Here is an 18,200-nt window from a genome sequence, read left to right as displayed (position 1 = left end):
TGGTACAATCTCCACACCCATCACATGGAGAAGGATGGCGACCTTCCTTTCTTCAGAGAGTTCACTTTGTCTAGTTGCAACAAGGTAGTTTTCAAATTGAAATTTGAACACCTTCCATGCTTCATATTGTTGAGCTCCGCTTTGTCCCTTCAACTTGAGAGCCATTGATGCTGGCAGAGCATGCTGCACTCCCGTGCCTGCTTGCCCTGTTTCCTCCTTGGGTGGCATTTCTCGACTTCTGGACAGACTGGATCACAACTACAACACTTGCTTATCTTCTAGGACATTAAGGACTAGAAGAATCCACACCTGACACCATGTTTATTCCTTGTTTAACTTGGAAAATAAGATCAGAAAAAAGAAAGAACTCATATTTTCACAGGAGACGATCAGAATCGAAATCATTTTATTTGTTTTGAATAACCTTCAAAATAAACAAATGTCACAAAATATCAGCTGTTATGAAATACATAATTATGTACCTACTAACAAGGATGATATCCTGACGGATGCCAACCCCTATGTATACCAGAGTGTCTGGCAGGATGTCTCTTGTTGATGTAACTCTGTGCTGAATGCGTCGGATAAGGGCTGGTGCCGGCATAGCTATGGTTAGGACCATAGTAACTATTCCAGTTCGCGTTCCCAAAGTGGTGATTGGTATGGTAAATCATTATTGGTAAAAGGTAAGGAGATGGTTATACTTAGATTGGGGGTACAGGGTTGTCCACCGAACTATTAAACGCTGAACTACTAAGTGAATCCGCGGTAATTTCCTAAGTTGAAGATAAACTTGTGACCAAAGGATCCTGTCACAGGCCACTGGATCTCCGTAGAGCTCTGGGGCGGAAGGTCGGGGAGCCATTTGACAATGTAAAGGTGTTGCTCGTCCATTATAAAGTCACGGTGGAGGACGGGTTTGCGATCTCTCTCAAGGGATCCCCCAACCAAGATCTGAAATAGTTCTGCTTTCAACAAACGGTATAATCCCTAACCTAAACCTACGCTAAGTCCTGTTATCCACAATCCATAACCTAAATTTAAGCTAAAATAGCCCTATTTGAACAGAAATGTCCCCTAGGCTAGTCTATCTTCAACTAATCTGAGTGGAAATTTATTCACTACATTTTTTTATGCTGGAACTAAACAAAAGAGAAAACTATTGATAGATCCCTCAAACTATTTGACAATTTTAACCTATATCTACGTCACAGTTCAGAAGATTTAAAGAGTAAACTTTTGGAAGTCACTAAAGGACCTACCTGTAAAATACCCAAGTTTTTCAGGTTTTTCGGGCTACCTATCACCTCCTTTGAAAGCAATGCTGACCATCACCACTCTTAAGAGAAAAAGGTTCAACTAAACCTTACAATATCAAAGATTAGAATTGACAGTGAAAAGAGCGTTTTGATCAAACTTTGTGTTTTAGTGGTTAGGAAAGCTAGAAGAAAGTCAAGAAAGTGTCGGAAGAAACAGGTTGTGCGGTGCAAATACTAAATTCTGTGATCTACACTGTTAACTACTGACAAACCATGCTATATGCTAAGAAGAAAGAAGTTGAAAGTTCAGATATGATTACCCCTCGATACCACGAACACGAAAGTAGGTAAATCTCAGATTGGTACGGATCTACAAAGAAGAGGGACATTCGAACACCAGGTCTAGCGCCAAATTAGAGCATGAAAAAAATGACTGTTTTTGGTACTAGAAAGTAAGTAGGTACGAGTATTTGAGCAACTATTGATCAAGTCGACATGTTGCAGTCTTGCAGTTTTACAAATCAAAGATAAACAGTCGGTCGTGGTATCAAGGGTGAACCTCTGACCTTGAGAAGATATAAACGGCCTGAGCCAGGAGGGACGGTTTAGGAGGAGGTACTCACGTTTGTGTAGTTCACGTGCTCAAATGTAATGTTGGAGGAGAGGTGACGGCTGGATTACCAGGAGTGTTGAGAGGAGCTCAACCTGAAATCAGAACACAGAGGAGGCTTGTGAAAAAGATGAAGTTTGCCAATGAAAATTCGAGTCCTGAACTAGGTACTTATAATGCCGGGCACTCACGTTCTGTCGGAGCGTTCGTGAGTGACCGACACACATTGACGTTAAAGACAGAAGTACTGGTACAGAGTCATGGATGTAAAAGCTAAGCTAAAAGGAAAGTGGAATATTATTCACAGAAATGGCAGTGAAATCCTCAGTCGATGACCTTACGCCTGTGGTGTTCTTCCGCTTCTTTATACCCTTCGTTTTCTTCCTCCTCCTGCACATTCTTCTTCTTCTTCTTCACAAGTCGAACAGCACACGGGTACATTAGGTATGCAGGTAGGTACACACTGTAGAATACACGATTTCCCCCCGTCCTGTCCTGATAAGGGTCTAGAGTTCAATACCTCAGTACCTATGTGCAACAGGGATGATTGATTGGACAGTTGGAAGTGAAGGCGAGGTACAAGTACCTTATCAGCTTTTATGAGTTTTTCTACCTATAATATAACCTACCTATGAGTTCAAACTGCCCATACAGTATCCAACACACTACCTACTTAGAGGACATAATATATAGGTACAGATCACAGTATATGAGTATAAGTTATCGTTGGATATTTCTACTCCTAATCAGTAGAAGTGGCTAAGTACCCTGTGCTGGTCTGTGTGGGGATTGTAGCTTGAGAGATAAGTGGAACTAAAGGTCAACTATTGATTATATCAACTCAGACACTTCCAATAAGTATGCTGTCAGAAGTATCAAGTTATTGTTAGGTATTTGTAATCATTATAGCGCTTATTTCTAAGGTTGGTAGCTTGTTTTTGGTGTTGTTAATGTTATTGTTAGTAGTGGTGGTGTTGTCATTGTTGGTGTTATTATTCTTGTTGTTGATGTTGTTCAAACTAGGTACTAAGTTGAAGTCGGGGATGCGATAGTCTGCAGCCAGATATTTCTAGCTCGTCCTGAATCACATAGGTACATGTGCTATCAACCATTTCATCGTGAGGACTATTGCGTATTCTTTTCAAAGCCATGTAAACCCTTCTTTGATTACTAGGCTGGTAAGGAGTTCGGTGCTGCTCCCTCTAGACACTCTATTGGGTGAGGTGGTTGGTGTTGTTGTTGTTGTTGTTGTTGTTGTTGTTGTTGTTGTTGTTGTTGTTCGAACGAAGGTGAGTGAATTCTTCTGAATCACCAAGAGTCTAATTTTCACTGTCAATACTCCAGCTGAGCAATTGTCATCAAAAGAAAGCTAGACTCAGCACTCGGATCCCTTGATAGAATGCTACTATAAAATAACTATAATTTAATTTACTACACCGTTTACTGTTCCGTAGGTGCTGAGCTATTCTATTGTTCAAAGTGTCATTTGATGCTTTCATAGTTAACGCTCTAGTCTTCGTAATGGATACAAATATTGCTGATTCAAAACAGAAGACAGTATATGGAAAGTTTCTACTAGACAATGTTATACTGGGTGTCTTTGACGGCAGCTGTCCATGAATACAGGGTGGTTCAAGTGAAAGAATAACTAGTTCACGTGATGATTCTAGAAATGGAACTCCTACGGGACCTCCAGAGGTCCGATTGAAGTCAAAATTCAGAGAGAAACATATCCTTCAGTAGTTAAACGTGTTAACCAAATTGGTCAAATCGAACAACTCGTTCGAAAGTTATTACGAATCAAGGAATCCCTTTAAAAAAACCTTCTGTGTCCTTAAGAAAGTTGACTTCCTTCACGTTGATATATAATTTCGATGAAGATTGATCAACGTAGATAAACGGTAAAAAATTAAAAAAAAGGTAATAAGGTATAATATAGGCTATACGGCTATATGATTCCGCGCGGTACTCGAAAGCTTGGAGGTATAATTTTCCAGGTCAGGTCAGGCATGCGGTGGATTTTGCTGATGTCAAATTTGATTCGCCTTCTTCTTCCCTTGCCACTTGATGGAAATAATTTGTCCTCTTCACTCCCCCTGGCTTGAAAAAAGAAGGCTCTTAAATTCTAAACCTTTGAAAGTAAGCTATTGAATCCTATAAAGGCATAGTACTTTTAGTCTTGTTTGACTAGATCAAATTATTACTTATGACTTGAATTTGACTGCGAACCACCCCTTCAGATCCGAAGTTTATACTGTGCTAACCACTGAGGTCGGTTAATATTAAACTGTATGTTGCCCCTACACTACACATGTTGCCCCTACACTATACACAAGCCTCAGAGTGGCCTTTTTGTGTTTGGAGTTCAGCATGTACATGTATGAACAGAGTATGAACAGAGATTTACGTAGATTCTATGTATGTATGTATGTATGTATGTATGAATGTAAATGTAAACACATGGGTATGAAAATGTTCTGTTGTCAGAAGATGGAAGAGGTTTTGAAACATTTTTCATTTCAAATTTCCCAGCCCATTTGCCTTACAAAATGTTCCAAGTATAACGTTTCTTTTCTTCCGTCTCTCTCTCTCCCTCTCCATTTCTTCTCTCTCTCTCTTCCAATTTCTCTCTTTCTCTCTCTCTCCCTCTCTCCTTCTTCTCCCCCCATCTCTCTACTCTCATTCCCTTACTCTGTTGTAAGTTACCAATTTACCTTACCTTACCTTACCTTTCACGGTACAAATATTTTCCCGTCAATAGCACAGGAATTGCCACCACAATCCACAACGTTTATTATTATTCTTATATAATGGTTTCATTTTCATTTCTTATCATGGGGCAAATTTTGCCACTACTCATTTAATCATCATTCAATCGCGAATTTTTACAAATCCGAGGGTGGGTGGATTACTTCTTTCTTGAGATGGTCTAATATTTCTAGTTCATCTTGGAGAGGAGACCTAAAAATCTTTGCGAAATTATATTATCTGTGCTAAACAGTTACAATTACAACTGTTTAACACAGGTTTATCATTATGAATTTTCTTGATGTCATGTTTGTTTATTCCTTGTTTAACTTGGAAAATAAGATCAGAAAAAAGAAAGAACTCATATTTTCACAGGAGACGATCAGAATCGAAATCATTTTATTTGTTTTGAATAACCTTCAAAATAAACAAATGTCACAAAATATCAGCTGTTATGAAATACATAATTATGTACCTACTAACATGTCCCTTTTTTTTTTTTTTTTTTTTTTTATAATATACCTATTTCAAGAGAGTAAATAATGACAAGCCCTCTTGAAATGAAAGCCTCTGGGTCTACTAAGGCAACCAATCAGGGTCATTTTTTGTGTCATCCTGATAGGACATATCCGTTGACACAAACGAGTCATCAGACTCCAGCATGACTGTCCGATCCAACAAATTCCTGTTGTCTAAAATTAAATCTGTTTGATCCAACATCTCATCTGAGTCCTGGGAAACATTAATATTCTGACCAGGGTCAGTGGATGGACATTCCACTGACTGCCTGTCAGCATCCTGACCAAGACCAGCAGTAGAAGGACTGGACTGACTTTCCACTGGCTGTTCTTTGTCATAAAATGCAGGACAGTGGCAATAATACTCATTTTCAGGGTCTAAATAAGCATCAGCACCACAATCCTCATTGGAAGTTGCAATCTCATCTAATTGCTTACCAGCTTTTCTCAAATAAACCCTATTTCTACAATAAGTAGACCCATCTGGAGTCAAAACCTCATAAGATCTTTTAGAATTTATTTGTTTAGGCAACTTTGAAATTTTTGCAGGTAACCAAATGTCACCTGGTTTCTTCTGAAACAGAACACATTCATTGAGCTTCAAGGGCTCAAGAGGTTTAGCTCCTTTGTCATAGGACTTTTTCATGTTAGTAATACGCTTCTTATAATTATTTCTATAACTCTTATAACTAACAATTTTAGATTTTAATTGATTAGGTAAAGTGGGTATATTGGTTCTTAACAGTCTAGCATTTAACAATTTAGAGGGAGGTTCTTGACCATCACTATAAGAATTTCTTAAATGTAACAAAGCTAGATATGGGTCACTGTTAGAATCTTTACACTTAATGAGAGTATTTTTCACCAATTTCACCGTTTGTTCTACTTGCCCATTGGATTTGGGATAATATGGTGAAGAACACTGGTGATTAATATTCCATTCTTTGTAAAATTGATTCAATTCATTTGAACTAAAGGGAGGACCTCTGTCTGAAATTAATTGGGCAGGAACCCCTTGTCTACAAAAAATGCTCTTAAACTGAGAAATGATAGACCTACTATTAGTACTATGTAGGAGGGCAGTCTCAAAAAACTTTGAGTAGTAGTCCACCAGTATCAAGTAATGACATCTATCAAACTCAAACAAATCTACTCCAACCTTTTCCCAAGGATGAGTAGGGACCTCATGAGCAATTAATGGCTCTTTTACATTGTTAGGCTTAAACTTATTACATGTCTCACAATTTATAATAAATAATTTTAAATCAGAAAACAGTGTGGGCCAGAAGACAACATCTTTTACAAAGTTCTTATTTTTATTATACCCCATGTGGCTTGAATGCATAGACTTTATCAATTCATTTTGCATACTTTTTGGTATTACAATACAGGAACCTTTGAAAATAATGTCACTAACTATATGCAATTCATTTCTATAAGGATAAAATGGTTGAATTATCTTAGGAACTAGATTTTTATAGCTAGGCCAATCAGTTAAAATAAATTGTTTAACCTGTTGTAAGATGTTGTCATTCTTGGTGGCTTCACAAATTTCGTTCAATTTAGCATCAGAGACATTCAAAGTTCTCATAAACATATTTGAGTGGACAGCTAACTCCTGATCCAGCATGTCATCAAATTCTTGACATGTATCTGTCAGAGCAGCTCTCGAGAGAGTATCGGAAACATACATCTCTTTACCAGCTTTGTATACTACATGTAAATCATACAATTGGAGTTTAAGCATTATTCTTTGTAACCTATTAGGAATGTCACTCAGAGCCTTCTTGAACAGTGTAACCAAAGGTTTGTGATCAGTTTCTACCAGTATACTTTGTCCATAAATGTACTGGTGAAACTTCACACAACCAAACCAAATAGCAAAAAGCTCTTTTTCTATTTGGGCCCATCTCTTCTGTGTCTCAGTCAGAGACCTAGAAGCAAATGCCACTGGTTTCATTTCCTGCAATAAACATGCCCCTACTGCAAACTGTGAGCTGTCTACGGTAAGTACTATAGGCTTATGCACATCAAAAAATGCAAGAATAGGTGCTTGACAAATTAATTTCTTAAGACCATTAAATTCCATTTGATGTGCTGACTCCCAACACCATAAAGACTCTTTTTTCAGTAGTTTTCTGAGATTTACACAGTTATTAGACATATTAGGCATATAACAGGATAAATAATTGATCATGCCAAGAAACCGTTGCAAATCTTTTACATTCTTTGGTTCTGGCATCTTTTCAATAGCTTCAATTTTGGATAAATCTGGTGACATGCCTGTACATTCAAAATTTTGTCCCAAAAATGTAATTTTTTGTTTACCAATAATGCATTTTTTCATATTCAATTTCAAATTAATAGATCTCATTCTATCCAATACTTTAATTAAAATTTTATCATGTTGTTCTTTGCTATGTGAAAAAATCAAAATATCATCAATATAACATACTACCCCGTCAATATCACCAAGATATTCTGTCATCTTTTGGTGAAACTTCTCTGGGGCCAAATTTAAGCCATACGCTAATCTCAAAAATTTGAATCTGCCAAAAGGTGTCCCAAAAGCACATAAATCTGTACTCTTCTCATCCAGCTGCATGGACCAAAAAGCCGTGCTAGCATCAAGCTTGGAAAAATATTGGGCACCTATCAATTTAGACCTAATAGATTCTAGTGTAGGTAATGGGTACTGTGATCTCATAATGGCTTTGTTCAAAGGTCTCGGGTCTAGGCAAACTCTAAGGGACCCATCGGGTTTTTCAACGAGTACAACTGAATTTAACCATTCAGTGGGTTTGGTTAATTTTTCTATAACACCCATTTCACACATTCTGTCTAGTTCAGTTTTGAATGTTTCCATTAACTTAAATGGAACTCTTCTTGGAGGATTGACTTGAGGAACTGCAGTTTCCTTGAGATCAATTCTCACATAACCCGGAAGACAACCTAGACCTTCAAACAAGTCATTGTATGAAGACATGAGTTTGGCATAAGCACCAAATTGACTATCAAAAATTGAGCCTATTCTCTTAATGAGGCAAAAATTTTCACATGCTTTAGCACCCAGAACAGTAGGTTGATCTGCTTTACAAATAAAAAATCTAATTGGTAACTTTACCTTGTTTATTTCACAATTGATTATACATTGTCCCACAATAGGGATATCTGTACCACCATAGGCTGTGAGTTTAGAACATGTAGGTTGAATACTGAAACTTGGTAACCCAGACTCCTTGTAGCTGGACAGACTCATCACGTTTGCTTCTGCTCCCGTATCTATAGACATTGGTAACAGTTTATTGTTTACCTTCACGAGCACTTTCCATGGACTATCATTATTGTGATTCACTACACCAATGAAAAAAGAATCATTTGGACTGGCTTTGGAACCACACTCTGGCTCTTGCCCTTCAGAATGAACACTGATTTCTTGTACTGTGTTGACTTTCTTCACTCTACACATCTTGGCATAATGACCCACCTTGGAACATGAATTGCACATAGCACGTAATGCTGGACATTTCTGATGTGGTATTTGCACCATGTAACCACATCTGTTACACTTTGACTTCTTTACATTCTTATTGTAACTGTTGCTCCTACTGTGACTGCTTGTTGACACACTTAATACAGGTTTGGAACATTTTTCCTTGGACATTTCCAGTGTCCTAGCAAGGTCAAAGATTTCACTCAGACTCTTCTTGTCTCCTTCTTCCAACAACCTTTCCTTGATGTAAGAATTTTCCTCCAACAATCCCAGAATGAAGATATCCCTAACAAGGGACTCTCGTAAACTTCCCAGTTCACATGTTGTTGACAAGTTCTTCAAATTTGTAATAAACCCCTCTAGGGACTCACCAGGCATTTGTCTTCGCGACAGGAACACATTCCTTTCAAGTGACAAATTCTTCTGTGGAGAGAAATACTTCTCAAACTCTTGAATTACTTGTGAGACAGTCTTCTCACCACTGAGATTGAAGGACAGATAAATTGGTACAATCTCCACACCCATCACATGGAGAAGGATGGCGACCTTCCTTTCTTCAGAGAGTTCACTTTGTCTAGTTGCAACAAGGTAGTTTTCAAATTGAAATTTGAACACCTTCCATGCTTCATATTGTTGAGCTCCGCTTTGTCCCTTCAACTTGAGAGCCATTGATGCTGGCAGAGCATGCTGCACTCCCGTGCCTGCTTGCCCTGTTTCCTCCTTGGGTGGCATTTCTCGACTTCTGGACAGACTGGATCACAACTACAACACTTGCTTATCTTCTAGGACATTAAGGACTAGAAGAATCCACACCTGACACCATGTTTATTCCTTGTTTAACTTGGAAAATAAGATCAGAAAAAAGAAAGAACTCATATTTTCACAGGAGACGATCAGAATCGAAATCATTTTATTTGTTTTGAATAACCTTCAAAATAAACAAATGTCACAAAATATCAGCTGTTATGAAATACATAATTATGTACCTACTAACAAGGATGATATCCTGACGGATGCCAACCCCTATGTATACCAGAGTGTCTGGCAGGATGTCTCTTGTTGATGTAACTCTGTGCTGAATGCGTCGGATAAGGGCTGGTGCCGGCATAGCTATGGTTAGGACCATAGTAACTATTCCAGTTCGCGTTCCCAAAGTGGTGATTGGTATGGTAAATCATTATTGGTAAAAGGTAAGGAGATGGTTATACTTAGATTGGGGGTACAGGGTTGTCCACCGAACTATTAAACGCTGAACTACTAAGTGAATCCGCGGTAATTTCCTAAGTTGAAGATAAACTTGTGACCAAAGGATCCTGTCACAGGCCACTGGATCTCCGTAGAGCTCTGGGGCGGAAGGTCGGGGAGCCATTTGACAATGTAAAGGTGTTGCTCGTCCATTATAAAGTCACGGTGGAGGACGGGTTTGCGATCTCTCTCAAGGGATCCCCCAACCAAGATCTGAAATAGTTCTGCTTTCAACAAACGGTATAATCCCTAACCTAAACCTACGCTAAGTCCTGTTATCCACAATCCATAACCTAAATTTAAGCTAAAATAGCCCTATTTGAACAGAAATGTCCCCTAGGCTAGTCTATCTTCAACTAATCTGAGTGGAAATTTATTCACTACATTTTTTTATGCTGGAACTAAACAAAAGAGAAAACTATTGATAGATCCCTCAAACTATTTGACAATTTTAACCTATATCTACGTCACAGTTCAGAAGATTTAAAGAGTAAACTTTTGGAAGTCACTAAAGGACCTACCTGTAAAATACCCAAGTTTTTCAGGTTTTTCGGGCTACCTATCACCTCCTTTGAAAGCAATGCTGACCATCACCACTCTTAAGAGAAAAAGGTTCAACTAAACCTTACAATATCAAAGATTAGAATTGACAGTGAAAAGAGCGTTTTGATCAAACTTTGTGTTTTAGTGGTTAGGAAAGCTAGAAGAAAGTCAAGAAAGTGTCGGAAGAAACAGGTTGTGCGGTGCAAATACTAAATTCTGTGATCTACACTGTTAACTACTGACAAACCATGCTATATGCTAAGAAGAAAGAAGTTGAAAGTTCAGATATGATTACCCCTCGATACCACGAACACGAAAGTAGGTAAATCTCAGATTGGTACGGATCTACAAAGAAGAGGGACATTCGAACACCAGGTCTAGCGCCAAATTAGAGCATGAAAAAAATGACTGTTTTTGGTACTAGAAAGTAAGTAGGTACGAGTATTTGAGCAACTATTGATCAAGTCGACATGTTGCAGTCTTGCAGTTTTACAAATCAAAGATAAACAGTCGGTCGTGGTATCAAGGGTGAACCTCTGACCTTGAGAAGATATAAACGGCCTGAGCCAGGAGGGACGGTTTAGGAGGAGGTACTCACGTTTGTGTAGTTCACGTGCTCAAATGTAATGTTGGAGGAGAGGTGACGGCTGGATTACCAGGAGTGTTGAGAGGAGCTCAACCTGAAATCAGAACACAGAGGAGGCTTGTGAAAAAGATGAAGTTTGCCAATGAAAATTCGAGTCCTGAACTAGGTACTTATAATGCCGGGCACTCACGTTCTGTCGGAGCGTTCGTGAGTGACCGACACACATTGACGTTAAAGACAGAAGTACTGGTACAGAGTCATGGATGTAAAAGCTAAGCTAAAAGGAAAGTGGAATATTATTCACAGAAATGGCAGTGAAATCCTCAGTCGATGACCTTACGCCTGTGGTGTTCTTCCGCTTCTTTATACCCTTCGTTTTCTTCCTCCTCCTGCACATTCTTCTTCTTCTTCTTCACAAGTCGAACAGCACACGGGTACATTAGGTATGCAGGTAGGTACACACTGTAGAATACACGATTTCCCCCCGTCCTGTCCTGATAAGGGTCTAGAGTTCAATACCTCAGTACCTATGTGCAACAGGGATGATTGATTGGACAGTTGGAAGTGAAGGCGAGGTACAAGTACCTTATCAGCTTTTATGAGTTTTTCTACCTATAATATAACCTACCTATGAGTTCAAACTGCCCATACAGTATCCAACACACTACCTACTTAGAGGACATAATATATAGGTACAGATCACAGTATATGAGTATAAGTTATCGTTGGATATTTCTACTCCTAATCAGTAGAAGTGGCTAAGTACCCTGTGCTGGTCTGTGTGGGGATTGTAGCTTGAGAGATAAGTGGAACTAAAGGTCAACTATTGATTATATCAACTCAGACACTTCCAATAAGTATGCTGTCAGAAGTATCAAGTTATTGTTAGGTATTTGTAATCATTATAGCGCTTATTTCTAAGGTTGGTAGCTTGTTTTTGGTGTTGTTAATGTTATTGTTAGTAGTGGTGGTGTTGTCATTGTTGGTGTTATTATTCTTGTTGTTGATGTTGTTCAAACTAGGTACTAAGTTGAAGTCGGGGATGCGATAGTCTGCAGCCAGATATTTCTAGCTCGTCCTGAATCACATAGGTACATGTGCTATCAACCATTTCATCGTGAGGACTATTGCGTATTCTTTTCAAAGCCATGTAAACCCTTCTTTGATTACTAGGCTGGTAAGGAGTTCGGTGCTGCTCCCTCTAGACACTCTATTGGGTGAGGTGGTTGGTGTTGTTGTTGTTGTTGTTGTTGTTGTTGTTGTTGTTGTTGTTGTTGTTGTTGTTGTTGTTGTTGTTGTTGTTGTTGTTGTTGTTGGTGTTGTAGCGGTGTAGCTGCACCAAGGGGGGTTGATGTGTTGATGGTATCTAGCGAAGATTACTTGACCGAACGAAGGTGAGTGAATTCTTCTGAATCACCAAGAGTCTAATTTTCACTGTCAATACTCCAGCTGAGCAATTGTCATCAAAAGAAAGCTAGACTCAGCACTCGGATCCCTTGATAGAATGCTACTATAAAATAACTATAATTTAATTTACTACACCGTTTACTGTTCCGTAGGTGCTGAGCTATTCTATTGTTCAAAGTGTCATTTGATGCTTTCATAGTTAACGCTCTAGTCTTCGTAATGGATACAAATATTGCTGATTCAAAACAGAAGACAGTATATGGAAAGTTTCTACTAGACAATGTTATACTGGGTGTCTTTGACGGCAGCTGTCCATGAATACAGGGTGGTTCAAGTGAAAGAATAACTAGTTCACGTGATGATTCTAGAAATGGAACTCCTACGGGACCTCCAGAGGTCCGATTGAAGTCAAAATTCAGAGAGAAACATATCCTTCAGTAGTTAAACGTGTTAACCAAATTGGTCAAATCGAACAACTCGTTCGAAAGTTATTACGAATCAAGGAATCCCTTTAAAAAAACCTTCTGTGTCCTTAAGAAAGTTGACTTCCTTCACGTTGATATATAATTTCGATGAAGATTGATCAACGTAGATAAACGGTAAAAAATTAAAAAAAAGGTAATAAGGTATAATATAGGCTATACGGCTATATGATTCCGCGCGGTACTCGAAAGCTTGGAGGTATAATTTTCCAGGTCAGGTCAGGCATGCGGTGGATTTTGCTGATGTCAAATTTGATTCGCCTTCTTCTTCCCTTGCCACTTGATGGAAATAATTTGTCCTCTTCACTCCCCCTGGCTTGAAAAAAGAAGGCTCTTAAATTCTAAACCTTTGAAAGTAAGCTATTGAATCCTATAAAGGCATAGTACTTTTAGTCTTGTTTGACTAGATCAAATTATTACTTATGACTTGAATTTGACTGCGAACCACCCCTTCAGATCCGAAGTTTATACTGTGCTAACCACTGAGGTCGGTTAATATTAAACTGTATGTTGCCCCTACACTACACATGTTGCCCCTACACTATACACAAGCCTCAGAGTGGCCTTTTTGTGTTTGGAGTTCAGCATGTACATGTATGAACAGAGTATGAACAGAGATTTACGTAGATTCTATGTATGTATGTATGTATGTATGTATGAATGTAAATGTAAACACATGGGTATGAAAATGTTCTGTTGTCAGAAGATGGAAGAGGTTTTGAAACATTTTTCATTTCAAATTTCCCAGCCCATTTGCCTTACAAAATGTTCCAAGTATAACGTTTCTTTTCTTCCGTCTCTCTCTCTCCCTCTCCATTTCTTCTCTCTCTCTCTTCCAATTTCTCTCTTTCTCTCTCTCTCCCTCTCTCCTTCTTCTCCCCCCATCTCTCTACTCTCATTCCCTTACTCTGTTGTAAGTTACCAATTTACCTTACCTTACCTTACCTTTCACGGTACAAATATTTTCCCGTCAATAGCACAGGAATTGCCACCACAATCCACAACGTTTATTATTATTCTTATATAATGGTTTCATTTTCATTTCTTATCATGGGGCAAATTTTGCCACTACTCATTTAATCATCATTCAATCGCGAATTTTTACAAATCCGAGGGTGGGTGGATTACTTCTTTCTTGAGATGGTCTAATATTTCTAGTTCATCTTGGAGAGGAGACCTAAAAATCTTTGCGAAATTATATTATCTGTGCTAAACAGTTACAATTACAACTGTTTAACACAGGTTTATCATTATGAATTTTCTTGATGTCATGTTTGTTTATTCCTTGTTTAACTTGGAAAATAAGATCAGAAAAAAGAAAGAACTCATATTTTCACAGGAGACGATCAGAATCGAAATCATTTTATTTGTTTTGAATAACCTTCAAAATAAACAAATGTCACAAAATATCAGCTGTTATGAAATACATAATTATGTACCTACTAACATGTCCCTTTTTTTTTTTTTTTTTTTTTTTATAATATACCTATTTCAAGAGAGTAAATAATGACAAGCCCTCTTGAAATGAAAGCCTCTGGGTCTACTAAGGCAACCAATCAGGGTCATTTTTTGTGTCATCCTGATAGGACATATCCGTTGACACAAACGAGTCATCAGACTCCAGCATGACTGTCCGATCCAACAAATTCCTGTTGTCTAAAATTAAATCTGTTTGATCCAACATCTCATCTGAGTCCTGGGAAACATTAATATTCTGACCAGGGTCAGTGGATGGACATTCCACTGACTGCCTGTCAGCATCCTGACCAAGACCAGCAGTAGAAGGACTGGACTGACTTTCCACTGGCTGTTCTTTGTCATAAAATGCAGGACAGTGGCAATAATACTCATTTTCAGGGTCTAAATAAGCATCAGCACCACAATCCTCATTGGAAGTTGCAATCTCATCTAATTGCTTACCAGCTTTTCTCAAATAAACCCTATTTCTACAATAAGTAGACCCATCTGGAGTCAAAACCTCATAAGATCTTTTAGAATTTATTTGTTTAGGCAACTTTGAAATTTTTGCAGGTAACCAAATGTCACCTGGTTTCTTCTGAAACAGAACACATTCATTGAGCTTCAAGGGCTCAAGAGGTTTAGCTCCTTTGTCATAGGACTTTTTCATGTTAGTAATACGCTTCTTATAATTATTTCTATAACTCTTATAACTAACAATTTTAGATTTTAATTGATTAGGTAAAGTGGGTATATTGGTTCTTAACAGTCTAGCATTTAACAATTTAGAGGGAGGTTCTTGACCATCACTATAAGAATTTCTTAAATGTAACAAAGCTAGATATGGGTCACTGTTAGAATCTTTACACTTAATGAGAGTATTTTTCACCAATTTCACCGTTTGTTCTACTTGCCCATTGGATTTGGGATAATATGGTGAAGAACACTGGTGATTAATATTCCATTCTTTGTAAAATTGATTCAATTCATTTGAACTAAAGGGAGGACCTCTGTCTGAAATTAATTGGGCAGGAACCCCTTGTCTACAAAAAATGCTCTTAAACTGAGAAATGATAGACCTACTATTAGTACTATGTAGGAGGGCAGTCTCAAAAAACTTTGAGTAGTAGTCCACCAGTATCAAGTAATGACATCTATCAAACTCAAACAAATCTACTCCAACCTTTTCCCAAGGATGAGTAGGGACCTCATGAGCAATTAATGGCTCTTTTACATTGTTAGGCTTAAACTTATTACATGTCTCACAATTTATAATAAATAATTTTAAATCAGAAAACAGTGTGGGCCAGAAGACAACATCTTTTACAAAGTTCTTATTTTTATTATACCCCATGTGGCTTGAATGCATAGACTTTATCAATTCATTTTGCATACTTTTTGGTATTACAATACAGGAACCTTTGAAAATAATGTCACTAACTATATGCAATTCATTTCTATAAGGATAAAATGGTTGAATTATCTTAGGAACTAGATTTTTATAGCTAGGCCAATCAGTTAAAATAAATTGTTTAACCTGTTGTAAGATGTTGTCATTCTTGGTGGCTTCACAAATTTCGTTCAATTTAGCATCAGAGACATTCAAAGTTCTCATAAACATATTTGAGTGGACAGCTAACTCCTGATCCAGCATGTCATCAAATTCTTGACATGTATCTGTCAGAGCAGCTCTCGAGAGAGTATCGGAAACATACATCTCTTTACCAGCTTTGTATACTACATGTAAATCATACAATTGGAGTTTAAGCATTATTCTTTGTAACCTATTAGGAATGTCACTCAGAGCCTTCTTGAACAGTGTAACCAAAGGTTTGTGATCAGTTTCTACCAGTATACTTTGTCCATAAATGTACTGGTGAAACTTCACACAACCAAACCAAATAGCAAAAAGCTCTTTTTCTATTTGGGCCCATCTCTTCTGTGTCTCAGTCAGAGACCTAGAAGCAAATGCCACTGGTTTCATTTCCTGCAATAAACATGCCCCTACTGCAAACTGTGAGCTGTCTACGGTAAGTACTATAGGCTTATGCACATCAAAAAATGCAAGAATAGGTGCTTGACAAATTAATTTCTTAAGACCATTAAATTCCATTTGATGTGCTGACTCCCAACACCATAAAGACTCTTTTTTCAGTAGTTTTCTGAGATTTACACAGTTATTAGACATATTAGGCATATAACAGGATAAATAATTGATCATGCCAAGAAACCGTTGCAAATCTTTTACATTCTTTGGTTCTGGCATCTTTTCAATAGCTTCAATTTTGGATAAATCTGGTGACATGCCTGTACATTCAAAATTTTGTCCCAAAAATGTAATTTTTTGTTTACCAATAATGCATTTTTTCATATTCAATTTCAAATTAATAGATCTCATTCTATCCAATACTTTAATTAAAATTTTATCATGTTGTTCTTTGCTATGTGAAAAAATCAAAATATCATCAATATAACATACTACCCCGTCAATATCACCAAGATATTCTGTCATCTTTTGGTGAAACTTCTCTGGGGCCAAATTTAAGCCATACGCTAATCTCAAAAATTTGAATCTGCCAAAAGGTGTCCCAAAAGCACATAAATCTGTACTCTTCTCATCCAGCTGCATGGACCAAAAAGCCGTGCTAGCATCAAGCTTGGAAAAATATTGGGCACCTATCAATTTAGACCTAATAGATTCTAGTGTAGGTAATGGGTACTGTGATCTCATAATGGCTTTGTTCAAAGGTCTCGGGTCTAGGCAAACTCTAAGGGACCCATCGGGTTTTTCAACGAGTACAACTGAATTTAACCATTCAGTGGGTTTGGTTAATTTTTCTATAACACCCATTTCACACATTCTGTCTAGTTCAGTTTTGAATGTTTCCATTAACTTAAATGGAACTCTTCTTGGAGGATTGACTTGAGGAACTGCAGTTTCCTTGAGATCAATTCTCACATAACCCGGAAGACAACCTAGACCTTCAAACAAGTCATTGTATGAAGACATGAGTTTGGCATAAGCACCAAATTGACTATCAAAAATTGAGCCTATTCTCTTAATGAGGCAAAAATTTTCACATGCTTTAGCACCCAGAACAGTAGGTTGATCTGCTTTACAAATAAAAAATCTAATTGGTAACTTTACCTTGTTTATTTCACAATTGATTATACATTGTCCCACAATAGGGATATCTGTACCACCATAGGCTGTGAGTTTAGAACATGTAGGTTGAATACTGAAACTTGGTAACCCAGACTCCTTGTAGCTGGACAGACTCATCACGTTTGCTTCTGCTCCCGTATCTATAGACATTGGTAACAGTTTATTGTTTACCTTCACGAGCACTTTCCATGGACTATCATTATTGTGATTCACTACACCAATGAAAAAAGAATCATTTGGACTGGCTTTGGAACCACACTCTGGCTCTTGCCCTTCAGAATGAACACTGATTTCTTGTACTGTGTTGACTTTCTTCACTCTACACATCTTGGCATAATGACCCACCTTGGAACATGAATTGCACATAGCACGTAATGCTGGACATTTCTGATGTGGTATTTGCACCATGTAACCACATCTGTTACACTTTGACTTCTTTACATTCTTATTGTAACTGTTGCTCCTACTGTGACTGCTTGTTGACACACTTAATACAGGTTTGGAACATTTTTCCTTGGACATTTCCAGTGTCCTAGCAAGGTCAAAGATTTCACTCAGACTCTTCTTGTCTCCTTCTTCCAACAACCTTTCCTTGATGTAAGAATTTTCCTCCAACAATCCCAGAATGAAGATATCCCTAACAAGGGACTCTCGTAAACTTCCCAGTTCACATGTTGTTGACAAG

At 37.9% G+C, this 18,200-nt stretch overlaps 1 protein-coding gene across 4 annotated transcripts; it reads right to left on the bottom strand.

The window, feature by feature from the left end:
- Positions 1-373: 373 nt before the first annotated feature.
- On the bottom strand, positions 374-14,368 carry LOC113471975 (uncharacterized protein K02A2.6-like). 4 transcript variants are annotated; one of them, XR_003394471.1, is made up of 3 exons: positions 11,015-11,127; positions 5,093-10,086; positions 374-482 (listed from the first exon to the last, which is right to left on the bottom strand). XR_003394471.1 is itself a non-coding variant. In XM_026831488.1 (2 exons), the coding sequence occupies exon 2, from the start codon at positions 9,358-9,360 to the stop codon at positions 5,197-5,199; it is 4,164 nt and encodes a 1,387-aa protein (XP_026687289.1). In that variant the 5' UTR covers positions 9,361-9,614; positions 14,331-14,368; the 3' UTR covers positions 4,984-5,196. The 4 variants fall into 4 exon arrangements, 2 of the variants coding, with proteins under 2 accessions (XP_026687289.1, XP_026687288.1); XR_003394472.1 differs by lacking the exon at positions 374-482 and adding an exon at positions 4,984-5,092 and having other exon boundaries at positions 9,615-10,086; XM_026831488.1 differs by lacking the exons at positions 374-482; positions 11,015-11,127 and adding an exon at positions 14,331-14,368 and having other exon boundaries at positions 4,984-9,614.
- Positions 14,369-18,200: the final 3,832 nt, after the last annotated feature.

This window comes from Diaphorina citri, unplaced genomic scaffold (genome assembly GCF_000475195.1).
Source record: "Diaphorina citri unplaced genomic scaffold, Diaci psyllid genome assembly version 1.1 scaffold3472, whole genome shotgun sequence".
In the NCBI taxonomy this organism is placed as follows: domain Eukaryota; kingdom Metazoa; phylum Arthropoda; class Insecta; order Hemiptera; family Psyllidae; genus Diaphorina; species Diaphorina citri.
This window is presented reverse-complemented; position numbering and strand designations above follow the sequence as displayed.